At 37.9% G+C, this 14,869-nt stretch overlaps 1 protein-coding gene and 1 pseudogene across 1 annotated transcript in view; both read left to right on the top strand.

Annotated features, from left to right (window-relative positions):
* The window catches only part of CDKL5 (cyclin dependent kinase like 5), a 126,571-nt gene that overhangs the window by 64,360 nt on the left and 47,342 nt on the right, over positions 1-14,869 (top strand). Inside the window, exons 4-6 of the mRNA XM_007467401.1 lie at positions 739-875; positions 11,906-12,026; positions 14,072-14,131. Coding sequence (XP_007467463.1) covers positions 739-875; positions 11,906-12,026; positions 14,072-14,131 — 318 coding nt within the window. The remainder of the gene's footprint in view (positions 1-738; positions 876-11,905; positions 12,027-14,071; positions 14,132-14,869) is intronic.
* On the top strand, positions 6,552-7,016 carry LOC103084274 (dynein light chain roadblock-type 1 pseudogene; annotated as a pseudogene).

Genomic DNA, 14,869 nt, shown 5'->3' with positions numbered 1-14,869 from the left:
CTGTCCTTCCTCTGTGTCTGTGGGGGTTATCATGAGTGGAGTTGATGATACGAAAGGGTGTATTGGCTCAGCATAAGTTCTCCATCCCAGTACAGCTACACTACCTGGGATGGACAGACGGACGTGCCAAAGGAGGACAGCAGGAACATGCAGCAGCCGCTGTTCAAAGAGAAGATCAGACACCCTTAGAGTTCCCTGCAGCTTGACTGTGACCTGCATTGTGCATGCCTGGCATATGACCTCTGCTTACAGAGGTGACTCACATGCAGCCTGGGGAATAAAGTACTCTTTTAAGCCAAAGCTTCAGGCCAAACTTTAAAATACCAACTGCTACAGATGTTGCATAAAGGCTTCTCTGCACACTGATGTGGTCAATTCCTTTTTACCCTTTTAAACTCCTTCTTCCTCAGTATGTAGTGTTAGGGTTAAAATGACAGTGCATTTATATGTCGTATCTATAAGTCTGTTTTACATATATACTTTGCAGTAAGGAGTATAAGAAAATACAAGCAGAAAATTAGGTTCATGCTGGTCAAGTAAGCCTTTTTTTCTTTAAGTTTCTTTTTCTTGATCCTTTGAACAAGAAAATGTGATATTGAATATTCCATCCTTGGACTTCTTATGCAGAAGTACTCAAAGTGGAAAGTGAAATTGGTATGTTTTCAATGTTCTTAGAATTTTTTGAATAGTGGTTTGAAAGCTTTAATTTTACTCTATTCACCATTGTTTACATTCTAGAAAATGAAGAAGTCAAGGAAACGACTTTACGAGAGCTTAAAATGCTTCGTACTCTCAAGCAGGAAAACATTGTGGAGTTAAAGGAAGCCTTTCGTCGGAGGGGGAAATTGTACTTGGTGTTTGAGTATGTTGAAAAAGTAAGTCACTGATGCAATAGAGATTTGCCTCATTCTTTTATTTAGGGCTGTTTCTGATACTATTGAAGAAAGTATTATTATCTAGTATGATTTGTCATTGTGCTCATAATCTGACTTTAAAAATGACAGTAGTACCCATAATCATTAGAAGTCCTGAAAATATATTGAAGGATTTTGTACAATTTAACTGTAGAGAGATAATCTTAAATTTAAACAATGTATTGGTTTGGCTTCTGAAGTCTTAGACTCTATCTTCAACAAGTAATTTTTAGACTTGGTTTATTTTAATTAAACCTAAGCAAGGCCTCTGAGGGAGAGGCACGTAAATTGTCAGTGATGACAGGCATAGGATGGGTGTCTGAATCAGACCTAGAGTAGCTAACGAGTGGGCTCATGAAGCAGCCTTTTGTGAATTGCCAGTGCCGTGGCTTTATCTGAGGGAAGAAGATGTGCCAGGAGCCATAAGGTAAAGCTTGAGGAGGTAGATGAGACCACAAGTAAGGAATTAGAAGCATGGGAGAAAAGCAAAAAATCACACATTGTTCAAGTTGTCTCTGTAATTGCTTCAGTTTTTTTTTTTAATTGTTAACTGGTAGTGACAATTTTAATCATATGACGTAAGGGCAAATGTCCGATACAGTAAACAGTATTGTGTGCCTATGAATTTCTTGGACAGCAGATGGCTTATCACAGGTGGTTATTGTCAAGAACTAAGTGCCTTAACAAGAGTAGAATAAACTGGAGTCAGACAGAACTTTTAGAGGTTTCCTTTGTAAGTAAAGGTGGATCCTCCTGATTTCCTGTTATTATCTAAAGAAGATTAAGACTGGAGAGGTTTATCTTTGCCTTAGTCAATTCCCAGGTGTTTTTTATGTCATAAATGACAGAGTATCACCACCAGCATCATCATTACGAAAGGAAAAGCAGTGTTGCCAAGACGGGTGACCAGTAATGTGGCTTTTTAATTAATCCAACCATTACAACTTAATTTTCTAATTAATATATATATAGTGATTTCATTACAAGCAAAACTTGAAAAAATATTACAAGGCTCTTGGTTGTTTTAAAACACTGTTTTATGTTTCTTTTCAAAAATCTATTTAAAGGCTTCTTTTTCTGTGTCAATTTACGTGTTTTCCTAAGGGGCACTTCCCACCAAAATAAAACTGAAGTTTGATACTTAAAAAAAAGTTATAAAAAAGGATTGCTGTAAAATCAGATGCTTACTTTTTAGTTGTCAAAAATAATCATGCAGTTTGCAGTTTTCACTGCCAAATAATAAAATTCTGACAGATCTATTTCAGTTATCTTTTTTATTTCTGTTCTACTCATGGTGATTGTTCGTGGTTAATAACAATTTCATATGAAAAATGGAGAAATTACCTCTGTGTATCAGACACTATGTAATGTCTGCAATCTCTGCTGGTAAGTGGCAGAGCTGCTACCAGAACTCCAGTCCTCTGACCTGCAAGCCTGGGATTCTTGTGCTGGCCTTATGGTTTTTCAATGGAAGCTGACCATCACCCTCCCATCAGTGGCGATGCCTAACGATTGACAATGAGTCTCAAGAGGGCAAGGAGAAAGATACTCTTAGGGGTAGGGGGTTGTAACAGAGACGCAGGATTACAGTGGCTTAAACAAAATAGAAGTTTCTCTCTCAGGTACAAATACAAAGGTAGGCGGGTATGGTAACTCTGCTCCACAGCCATAGGAGAACCAGGTTGCTTCTGCCTTTCTGTTCTACCATCCCTGAAATTTGTCCTCAAGGTCAAGATGGAGCTCCAGCTATCACATCCCATTGGCCAGGACTTAGTTGCATGGCCACACTAGCTGCAAGGCAGAAAGAAAATGTACTCTTCATTCTGGACACTTAGGCATCCACTTACAAGTTGTATTACTCTAGTAAGGGAAGAATGGATATTGGGGGACATTCCTCTCTATAACTCAGGAATTTAGAGTTGAATATGAAATGAGACATACAATTTATGTTCTTTATTACAAAGCCCTCTTATTCCTCCTGTGCATTTGGGACCTCCTGTGCATTTGTTAATTTAAAAGGACAATTTGAGTGGAGAATCACTAAAAAATGATGCATATATACTTTAAACATTTTGTTTTAACTTAAAAAATATCAATATACATTCACTTTCCACACTCTCTTTAGAGGCAGGGTAAAGGCCTTTTGAGTATTGATCTTCTGGTTGGAGTTCTGATGGGTTTTCTTACATACATCCTACCCATAATGTATCAATGATATCCTGTGTCAGTTTCTTTAAAGTGAAGTAAAAACCTAAAAACATTGCAAAGGAATGGCAAGTAAACATTTTATTGCAATATATTATTGTGCACATTGGGATGGAGGAAAGCAGAAAGAGCTGAGGAAGCAGGGGCAGGACTATTTCAGCTGAGAATCTTTGAGAGTAGCATAGGATAAGGGTACAAAAATGTGCGCTTCAGAGATGACTGGCCTGAGTTTAAGCCAAACTCCATTATTTACCAGCTGTGTGATCCTGGCACTGTCCTTGGCCTCTCTCCATGATGATTCCTGACTCGTGGCCCTGGCAATCTTGGGAAAATATCCAGTTTCTTGGATCCAGATCCTTGGGCCTCCCTTTACCCAGCACCACCCCCACCCAGCCTGGACGCATTGACCCAATCGTTTCCTAGGACACGCCCTCCCCACCTCCTTTGGACCTGTGCCCTGTCCTGGACCAGGAGTCGGCCTCATTCCCCATCAGCTTCCAAGGTCTGACCCTGGCCTCTACTACCCTGAAGTGGGCTAACCTGACACATAGCCGTGTGGCTGATAGGGTCTTGGTGCTCCGGCCGGGTGACAGGCCTGAGCTCTGAGGTGGGAGAGCCGAGTTCAGGACATTGGACCACCAGAGCCCTCCTGGCCCCACATAATATCAATCAGCAAGAGCTCTCCCAGAGATGTCTGTCTCAACGCTAAGACCCAGCTCCACTCAACGACCAGCAAGCTACAGTGCTGGACACCCCATGCCAAACAACTAGCAAGACAGGAACACAACCCCACCCATTAGCAGAGAGGCTACCTAAAATCATAATAAGTTCACAGACACCCCAAAACACACCACCAGACACGGTCCTGCCCACCAGAAAGACAAGATCCAGCCTCATCCACCAGAACATAGGCACTAGTTCCCTCCATCAGGAAGCCTACACAACCCACTGAACCAGCCTTACCCACTGGGGGCAGACACCAAAAACAGTGGGAACTACGAACCTGCAGACTGTGAAAAGGATACCCCAAACACAGTAAGTTAAGCAAAATGAGAAGACAGAGAAATACACAGCAGATGAAGGAGCAAGGTAAAAACCCACCAGACCAAACAAATGAAGAGGAAATAGGCAGTCTACCTGAAAAAGAATTCAGAGTAATGATAGTAAGCATGTTACAAAATCTGGGAAATAGAATGGAGAAAATACAAGAAACGTTTAACAAGGACCTAGAGAAACTAAACAACAAACAAACAATGATGAACAACACAATAAATGAAATTAAAAATTGTCTAGAAGGAATCAATAGCAGAATAAGTGAGGCAGAAGAACGGATAAGTGACCTGGAAGATAAAATAGTGGAAATAACTACTGCAGAGCAGAATAAAGAAAAAAGAATGAAAAGAATTGAGGACAGTCTCAGAGACCTCTGGGACAACATTAAATGCACCAACATTCGAATTATAGGGGTTCCAGAAGAAGAAGAGAAAAAGAAAGGGACTGAGAAAATATTTGAAGAGATTATAGTTGAAAACTTCCCTAATATGGGAAAGGAAATAGTTAATGAAGTCCAGGAAGCACAGAGAGTCCCATACAGGATAAATCCAAGGAGAAACACGCCAAGACACATATTAATCAAACTATCAAAAATTAAATACAAAGAAAAAATATTAAAAGCAGCAAGGGAAAAACAACAAATAACATACAAGGGAATCCTCATAAGATTAACAGCTGATCTTTCAGCAAAAACTCTGCAATCCAGAAGGGAGGGGCAGGACATATTTAAAGTGATGAAAGGGAAAAACCTACAACCAAGATTACTGTACCCAGCAAGGATCTCATTCAGATTCGAGAGAGAAATTAAAACCTCTACAGACAAGCAAAAGCTGAGAAAATTCAGCACCACCAAACCAGCTTTACAAACAAATGCTAAAGGAACTTCTCTAGGCAGGAAACACAAGAGAAGGAAAAGACCTACAATAACAAACCCAAAACAATTAAGAAAATGGTAATAGGAGCATACATATCAATAATTACCTTAAATGTAAATGGATTAAATGCTCCAACCAAAAGACGTAGACTGGCTGAATGGATACAAAAACAAGACCCGTATATATGCAGACAACAAGAGACCCACTTCAGACCTAGGGACACATACAGACTGAAAGTGAGGGGATGGAAAAAGATATTCCGTTCAAATGGAAATCAAAGCTGGAGTAGCAATTCTCATATCAGACAAAATAGATTTTAAAATAAAGACTATTAGAAGAGACAAAGAAGGACACTACATAATGATCAAGGGGTCAATCCAAGAAAAAGATATAACAATTGTAAATATTTATGTAGCCAACATAGGAGCACCTCAATATATAAGGCAAATGCTACCAGCCATAAAAGGGGAAATCGAAAGTAACACAGTCATAGTAGGGGACTTAAACACCCCACTTTCACCAGTGGACAGATCATCCAAAATGAAAATAAATAAGGAAACACAAGCTTTAAATGAAATATTAAACAAGATGGACTTAATTGATATTTATAGGGCATTCCATCCAACAGAATACACATTCTTCTCAAGTGCTCATGGAACATTCTCCAGGATAGATCATATCTTGGGTCACAAATCAAGCCTTGGTAAATTTAAGAAAATTAAAATCGTATCAAGTATCTTTTCTGACCACAACGCTATGAGACTAGATATCAGTTACTGGAAAAAAACTGTAAAAAATACAAACACGTGGAGGCTAAGCAATATGCTACTAAATAACCAAGAGATCACTGAAGAAATCAAAGAGGAGATCGAAAAATACCTAGAAACAAATGACAATGAAAACACGGCGACCCAAAACCTGTGGGATGCAACAAAAGCAGTTCTAAGAGGGAAGTTTATAGCAATACAAGCCTACCTCAAGAAACAAAAAAAATCTCAAACAACCTAACCTTATACCTAAAGCAATCAGAGAAGGAAGTACAAAAAAACCCCAAAGTTAGCAGAAGGAAAGAAATCATAAAGATCAGATCAGAAATAAATGAAAAAGAAACGAAGGAAACGATTGCAATGATCAATAAAACTAAAAGCTGGTTTTTGAGAAGGTAAACAACGTTGATAAACCATTAGCCAGACTCATCAAGAAAAAAAGGGAGAAGACTCAAATCAAGAGAATTAGAAATGAAAAAGGAGAAGTAACAACTGGCACTGCAGAAATACAAAGAATCATTAGAGATTACTACAAGCAAGTATATGCCAATAAAATGGACAACCTGGGAGAAATGGACAGTTTCTTAGGAAAGTACAACCTGCCAAGACTGAAACAGGAAGAAATAGAAAATATGAACAGACCAGTCACAAGTAAGGAAATTGAAACTGTGATTAAAAATTTTCCAGCAGGGACTGAGCTGAGGGCTGGTGACGTGGAGCTACTGGATCGGTCCAAGATGGTAGAGGTGGAGGAGACACCAAAGCGACTTCAGAACCAGAAGGGTGGGCAGGGAATCATCGTGGTGAACAGAGAAGGCATTCCCATCAAGAGCACCATGGACAATCCCAACACCACACAGTACGCCAACCTCATGCACAACTTCATCTAGAAGGTCTGGAGCACCGTGCGTGAAATTGACCCCCAGAATGACCTCAACTTCCTTCGAATTCGCTCCAAGGCAAATGAAATTATGGTTGCACCAGATAAAGACTATTTCCTGATTGTGATTGAGAACCAACCAAATAAGCCGCTGTCTTGGCTTCCTGCATCATTCCTTAATTTACTGCCCCTCAAGAATAATAGCGTTAATCATGTCAACTGGCTGGCATATGGAAGTCACCTTAGAGCCCTCTCAGACCAATCTGGCTGCAGCTCCACCTACCCCACCAAAGTCATCCCTCTTCTGGCCAGTCGCACCTGATTTTCCAGGAGGAAAATCACATCCAGGTTTATGGAGCAAGAGACTGTGAGAAGCCCACACACCCTGTTTGCTTCTGACTTTGAGTTCACTTTGTTGCCCTTGAAAAAGGCTGTTTTTCTTTAACTAAAAATGACCAAAACGCTTAAAAGAAAAAATCTTCCAACAAACAAAAACCAAGGAACAGATAGCTTAACAGGCGAATTCTGTCAAACACTGAGAGAAGAGCTAACACCTAACCTTCTGAAACTCTTCCAAAATATAACAGAGGGAGGAACACTCCCAAACTCATTCTACGAGGCCACCATCACCCTGATAACAAAACCAGGCAAAGATGTCACAAAAAAGAAAACTACAGACTAATATCACTGATGAACATAGATGCAAAAATCCTCAACAAAATATTAGCAAACAGAATCCAGCAGCACATTAAAAGGATCACACACTATGATCAAGTGGGGTTTATCCCAGGAATGCAAGGATTCTTAAATATATGAAATCAATTAATGTGGTACACCATACTAACAAATTGAAGGATAAAATCCATATGATAATCTCATTAGATGCAGAAAAACCTTTCGGCAAAATTCAACACTCACGATAAAAACCCTCCAGAAAGTAGGCACAGAGGGAACTAACCTCAACAAAATAAAGGCCATATATGACAAACCCACAGCCAACATGGTTCTCAATGGTGAAAAACTGAAACCATTTCCTCTAAGATCAGGAACAAGACAAGGTTGCCCACTCTCACCACTATTATTCAACATAGTTTTGGAAGTTTTAGGCACAGCAATCAGAGAAGAAAAAAATCCAAATCGGAAAAGAAGAAGTAAAACTGTCACTGCAGATGATATGATACTATATGCAGAGAATCCTAAAGATGCTACCAGAAAACTACTAGAATTAATCAATGAATTTGGTAAAGTAGCAGGATACAAAATTAATGCACAGAAATCTCTTGCATTCCTATACACTAATGACGAAAAATCTGAAAGAGAAATTAAGGAAACACTCCCATTTACCATTGCAACAAAAAGAATAAAATACCCAGGAACAAACCTACCTAAGGAGACAGAAGACCTGTATGCAGAAAAGTATAAGACACTGATGAAAGAAATTAAAGATGATACAAACAGATGGAGAGATATACCATGTTCTTGGATTGTAAGCATCAACATTGTGAAAATGACTATACTACCCAAAGCAATCTACAGATTCAGTACAATCCCTATCAAACTACCAGTGGCACTTTTCACAGAACTGGAGCAAAAAATTTCACAATTTTTATAGAAACACAAAAGACCCCGAATAGACAAAGCAATCTTGAGAAAGAAAAGACTATACTACAAAGCTACAGTAATCAAGACAGTATGGTACTGTCACAAAAACAGAAATATAGATCAATGAAACAGGATAGAAAGCCAGAGATAAACCCACGCACATATGGTCACCTTATCTTTGATAAAGGAGGCAAGAATATACAATGGAGAAAAGACAGCTTCTTCAATAAGTGGTGCTGGGAAAACTGGACAGCTACATGTAGAAGAATGAAATTAGAACACTTCCTAACACCGTACACAAAAATAAACCCAAAATGGATTAAAGACCTAAATGTAAGGCCAGCCACTATAGAACTCTTAGAGGAAAACATAGGCAGAACACTCTATGACATAAACCACAGCAAGATTCTTTTTCACCCACCTCCCAGAGAAATGGAAGTAAAAACAAAAATAAACAAATGGGACCTAATTAAACTTAAAAGCTTTTGCCCAGCAAAGGAAACCATAAACAAGACGAAAAGACAATCCTCAGAGTGGGAGAAAATATTTGCCAATGAAGCAGCTGACAAAGGATTAATCTCCAAAATATACAAGCAGCTCATGCAGCTCAATATCAAAAAAACAAACAACCCAATCCAAAAATGTGCAATAAGACCTAAATAGACATTCCTCCAAAGAAGATATACAGATTACCAACAAACACATCAAAAGCTGCTCAACATCACTAATCATTAGAGAAATGCAAATCAAAACTACAATGAGGTATCACCTCATACCGGTCAGAATGGCCATCATCAAAAAATCTACAAAGAATAAGTGCTGGAGAGGGTGTGGAGAAAAGGGAACCCTCTTGCACTGTTAGTGGGAATATAAATTGATGCAGCCACTATGGAGAACTGTATGGAGGTTCCTTAAAAATCTAAAAACAGAAATACCATACAACCCAGCAATCCCACTACTGGGAATATACCCTGAGAAAACCATAATTCAAAGAGTCATGGACCACAATGTTCATTGTAGCACTATTTACAATAGCCAGGACATGGAAGCACCCTAAATGTCCATCGACAGATGAAGGGATAAAGAAGATGTGGTAACATATATACAATGGAATATTACTCAGCCATAAAGAGAAACAAAATTGAGCTATTTGTAGTGAGGTGGATGGACCTAGAGTCTGTCATACAGAGTAAAGTAAGTCAGAAAGAGAAAAACAAATACTGTATGCTAACACATATGTATGGAATCTAAAAAAAAGAAAAAAAAAGGTTCTGATGAACTGAGGGGCAGGACAGGAATAGAGACACAGACGTAGAGAATGGACTTGAGGACATGGGGAGTGGGAAGGGTAAGCTGGGACGAAGTGAGGGAGTGGCATGGACATATGTACACTACCAAACGTAAAATAGCTAGCTAGTGGGAAGCAGCCGCATAGCACAGGGAGATCAGCTCGGTGCTTTGTGACCACCTAGAGGAGTGGGATATGGAGGGTGCCAGGGAGATGCAAGAGGGAGGGGATAGGGGGATATATGTATACGTATAGCTGATTCACTTTGTTATTACAGCAGAAACTAACACAACATTGTAAAGCAATTATACTCCAATAAAGATGCTAAAAAACAAAAAAAATTGCAAATTAGTTTCAGTGAAGAATCTGTACCACACCACCATCCCTTGCCAGTGTTTTATAGTTGTTGCACTCACAATTGATTAGATAGCATTATGTGTGGTAGCTTTCCTTTATTATGTCTTTTCAAAGTATTAAACTTCATTTTCTTGTAAACAGCAAATATCTTTTTTAAAAACATTATTTCATTGGTTTATATGATATTTAATTATATTAAAATAACAAGTGCATCTGTTATAAATACATACGGGAGTATTATAAACACCTGATTGTTTGTATGAATACAACTTGACTGGTGGGAACAACATTGTAAAGTTGTAGTAGAGCAGCAACTTTTTGGTCTTAGGACTCCATTTACAGTCTTAACATTATTGGGAACCCTAAGAGCTTTGTATTTATGTGAGTTTTATCTATTAATGTTTATCATATTAGAAGTCAAAACTGAGCAATATAAAAATATTAATTCATTTAAAAATAATAATAGACCCATTACATGTTAACATAAATGCCTGTGTATCAGTCATTCTTTCAAGTAAAAATGGTGTACCCGAAGAAAAATGACTAGTTCAGTTTATAACTCTGTTACCCAAGTGCTTTTCCCCATGACAGCTATCATATTTTGATATGCAGCAGAAGTGCTTTATGCGTATTCCTCATTTTATCATGTAGATTCCTAAAAAGACATGTACTCAAGAACTGAAATTTAGTAAAAGTAATAATTTTTACTGCTTCATCAAAGACATCCTTTACTAAAATTGGCCTTTTTTTTTTTTTTTTAACTGTAAGATTATGGCATTGAAGAATGCAATGCCTTGATTCATGCTAAGGTACCACCAGTTTACCCATCATTGCTTTGTGCCATCAGTGTAAATACCAACACAGTGAAAAAGACAAATAACTGAGTGCTGTCATGAATATAGTTTTGACTTTATGGGTCCTCTGAGACCGCCCCCCTCCTCCGAGATCCACAGATCACACTTTGAGAACTGCTGTCCTAGATGGTCATCTACAAACAATAAGCTCTAATCATGCTGTAGACCTTAGTCTTATGCTTTACAGAGGGAATGGAGAATATTTAGTTAATCTGGAAATTCAGCAAAAATTGGTTAAGTGGAATTTCTACTTTAAAAATGTGCATGGGGCTTCCCTGGTGGCGCAGTGGTTGGGAGTCCGCCTGCCAATGTAGGGGACATGGGTTTGTGCCCCGGTCCGGGAAGATCCTACATGCCATGGAGCGGCTGGGCCTGTGAGCCATGGCCGCTGAGCCTGTGCGTCTGGAGCCTGTGCTCCGCAAGGGGAGAGGCCACGACGGTGAGAGGCCCGTATACCGCAAAAAAAAAAATAAATAAAAATTAAAAAAATTAAATAAATAAAAAACGTGCATGAGTTTTAGAATGGTCTCTGACTCCAGATTAAGATTTTTGAATATTGGTTTGTTTGGAGTCTGTGAATTTTTATTTCAACCATATTTTGTAGCCTGTTTAAATATTTGTTCTGATTATATTGATCACTGCTAAACTTAGGGATCATTTAAGAATATTTTCCACGTCTCCCAGAAATATTTCAAGGCTTGATTTTATTGCAAAGTTCTATTGGATATGCACAGTGCACTATGTTAAAATGACTGTTTCCCCTCTCCTCTATACATTACAGTGTCTTTTCTCTACTCTGTGTTGTTTTTCCCTCGAAATTAGGCTAAAATGATGCCTGATAGATTTTAGGGAGAGTGAAAAGAGCACAGGGTTATTATTTGAGATAGCATTGGGGAGTAGTAAAAATGGAATTTCTTTTTAAAGAGAACCTTGATTTAATACAATATGCTGCTTCATGAGAAAGATTGTAGATGGAAAGCAAAACAATTTTTAAAAAATGCATGCTGTGTATTAGATGAATTATCATCCAAGGTGCTTTTTTAAATTGTTAATACATGATTTATGGGCCACCTAATTTTGGAGATCATTGGCTTTCTATTTAATTTTTAGAATATGCTTGAATTGCTGGAAGAAATGCCAAATGGAGTTCCACCTGAAAAAGTAAAAAGTTATATCTATCAGCTAATCAAAGCTATTCACTGGTGCCATAAGAATGATATTGTTCATCGAGGTAAGTATGGAATTTTTGAAATGGAAATATTAAAATATCAAATAAAGTTAACAAAATATTTCACACAGGCACTGACATTCCATTTAAATTAATACATTTTGAAAGTATAGGATATGAGACATTGTTTGGGCTCCAAGTCTCCTTTTGTATCACCAAAAGGATGGACTGCACATTTATTTGGATATTATGGTGAGATCTCTGTGTTTGTAAAACCAGATCCGCTTTCAACAGCAGAAGCACCTAGTGATAAAACGAACTCAACAAATGGAAACTTTGAAGCTTACTTGCAGGGGAACTACCCTGCCCATTGCCTTTTGGTCCTGCAGGTAGAGCAGGTAATATGAAACAAGCCAGAATCAGGCTTTAGACATGGTGCTAAGTCACTGGCCCCCATTGACAGTCACTTCTCATTTCCTCTTAGACCAAGATCTCTAGTATGTACCTTTACCTCCTGATTTTCCCTACCTGTTCATGAAAAGTGCCCATTGTTTGCAGGTTGTAGGTATGATGAACCTTGCATAAAGGCCATGATTATACTTCCATAAACTGTTCTATTTTGTCCTTTATTGCCATAAAGTGGGTGGTTTATAGCAGTAAAAGGGAAATTACTTGCTCAGCAAGATCTTTAATCTATACCATTTATCTTTTCCTGATAATCTCTTGCATTCAAGGGACACAAATTGATACAATAATGAAGCTAAAAGATGTTAGTCAGAAAATGTTGCAGTATCCACTTCTTATCTTTGAATTATCAGACAAATGAATACTACATTTTAATTTATCTAAACAGACACACAAGGATATCACTTTAAAAATAGCCTCACTTTGGGCTTCCCTGGTGGCACAGTGGTTGAGAGTCTGCCTGCCGATGCAGGGGACACGGGTTCGTGCCCCGGTCCGGGAAGATCCCACATGCCGTGGAGCAGCTGGGCCCATGAGCCGTGGCCGCACAAAAAAAAAAAAAAAAAAAAAGCCTCACTTTAAGAATAGCTTAAAGGTCATGTGATGAATGCCAACTCCTATTATTTCTGGAAAGAGACAGTTTGTATTTCTCTTGCATTTGACTTTCATAGCAGTTACATTATGAAGGTTGTTGGCAGCATGGAGAGATGTCTTGGTCACCTGGACATCTAGTGTCTAGGGTAATGATTCTAATAACAGTCTCTACTACAGTTTGAGGATATTAAGAAACTGATTTAGCTGCATTTCCATAGTGATACTGAGATTTGGTTAATTGTATAGTCAATTAATGGTTGTGGATTAATTCAGAAACCATGATTCTGAAATCTACAGATCTCACTCCTACCTCTTCCCTTTCTCCATTTTCACTTCTACCATATAATATAGATGATGGGCACTCTAAAAATAGAATTGTGAGATGCCTCCAAAGGGAGGGAATTAAACTGCATTTTCTGTGTATTTCTACTCCTTAACTCCCACCACATCTTCAAAAGATCCACGGAATAAATGAGAAACCTTATCTTGACTCATCCATCATAGCTTCAGCCCTAGACATTTATGATTGTGAACCACATCGTAGAAAACCTAAAGAGATATATAATTATAGAAAGTATACAGAAAATCATAACGAACAATGTATCTTATTTGTATTTTTTTCTCCAGTAAATATAATGCTACCTACTTACTCTCATATATGTTTTTAAAGTATCTTGTGGGTGTAAACAGTTTATAGTCTATCTCCAAAAATTTGTATTATTAGTATTTTATAAAGTAAAAATAGTTCCTTAAAATATGGTAGCCTAGATTTAATCATTTTTAAATTCCTTTCAGAGGTCCAGTTAATGCCTTTAAGATTTAAGGGGAAAAATATTTTTGAAATGGTGGTCTGCATGTTTTTCAAAAAAAAATTAATTGGAACTTTTGTGTACCAGCATAAAATGTGTTACTCTGCTTTTCACTGCCACAGTTTTCTATTCATATTACTCTGGATATTTCTATTAGGTGCCATTACAGTGCTCTAACAGTATCAATCAGCAGTACATGGAACATTTTTTAATAATTGTTTTTTAATCTTGATACTCCAGATATAAAACCAGAAAATCTCTTAATCAGCCACAATGATGTTTTGAAACTGTGTGACTTTGGTAAGTTAAAAAGAAATTGAGCCCTGTAAGTACAGAATTAATTTAATATAGCACTTAGGTAGCTTTTACAGGTGTATTAAAAGTATTTTTTATCTTTTGACTTAAATTAGCAAATGAACATTCTTTTGGGTTGTATATTAAAAAATTGATTGTGGGAAGAGTTCTACTCTCTTTGCATAGTATTGTCTACTATTTTAAAAAATTCATCATGCAGTATTTGTTGAATGAGAATTCAAAGCAAATACATACATGTGCATGTATTCATAAGCCCAGTACTTAATGACCTCAGAGAAAAAATTTTCCAGAAAATACCACTATGGCCTTCTGACTTGAGTTAGATAAAAAATTTTTTAATATTTTAAATATTGATAGAAATTGTTTCAGGCATAATCATAAACACTGAAAATATAACTATGTAAATACATATGTATTGTATATATGCAATAGTTATATATCTGTAAGGTTAAAAGACATTTTTAGAATGATTCTGTTTATTCCCTTTGAATGTTCAGTGGGGGACTTCCCTGGTGGTTCAGTGGTTAAGAATCCTCCTTCCAGTGGTTCAGTGGTTAAGAATGCAGGGGATGCAGGTTCGATTCCTGGTCAGGGAACTAAGATCCCACATGCCATGTGGCAACTAAGCCCTCGCACCACAGCTACTGTGCTTGCGTGCCTCAACTAGAGAGCCCGCGTGCCACAAACTACAGAGCCCACGCACTCTGGAGCCCGCACGCCACA

This window comes from Lipotes vexillifer, unplaced genomic scaffold (assembly GCF_000442215.2).
Source record: "Lipotes vexillifer unplaced genomic scaffold, Lipotes_vexillifer_v1.1 scaffold318, whole genome shotgun sequence".
Lineage (NCBI taxonomy): Eukaryota > Metazoa > Chordata > Mammalia > Artiodactyla > Lipotidae > Lipotes > Lipotes vexillifer.
The sequence above is the reverse complement of the archived record's forward strand: the minus strand, read 5'-3'. Positions and strand labels throughout refer to the sequence as shown.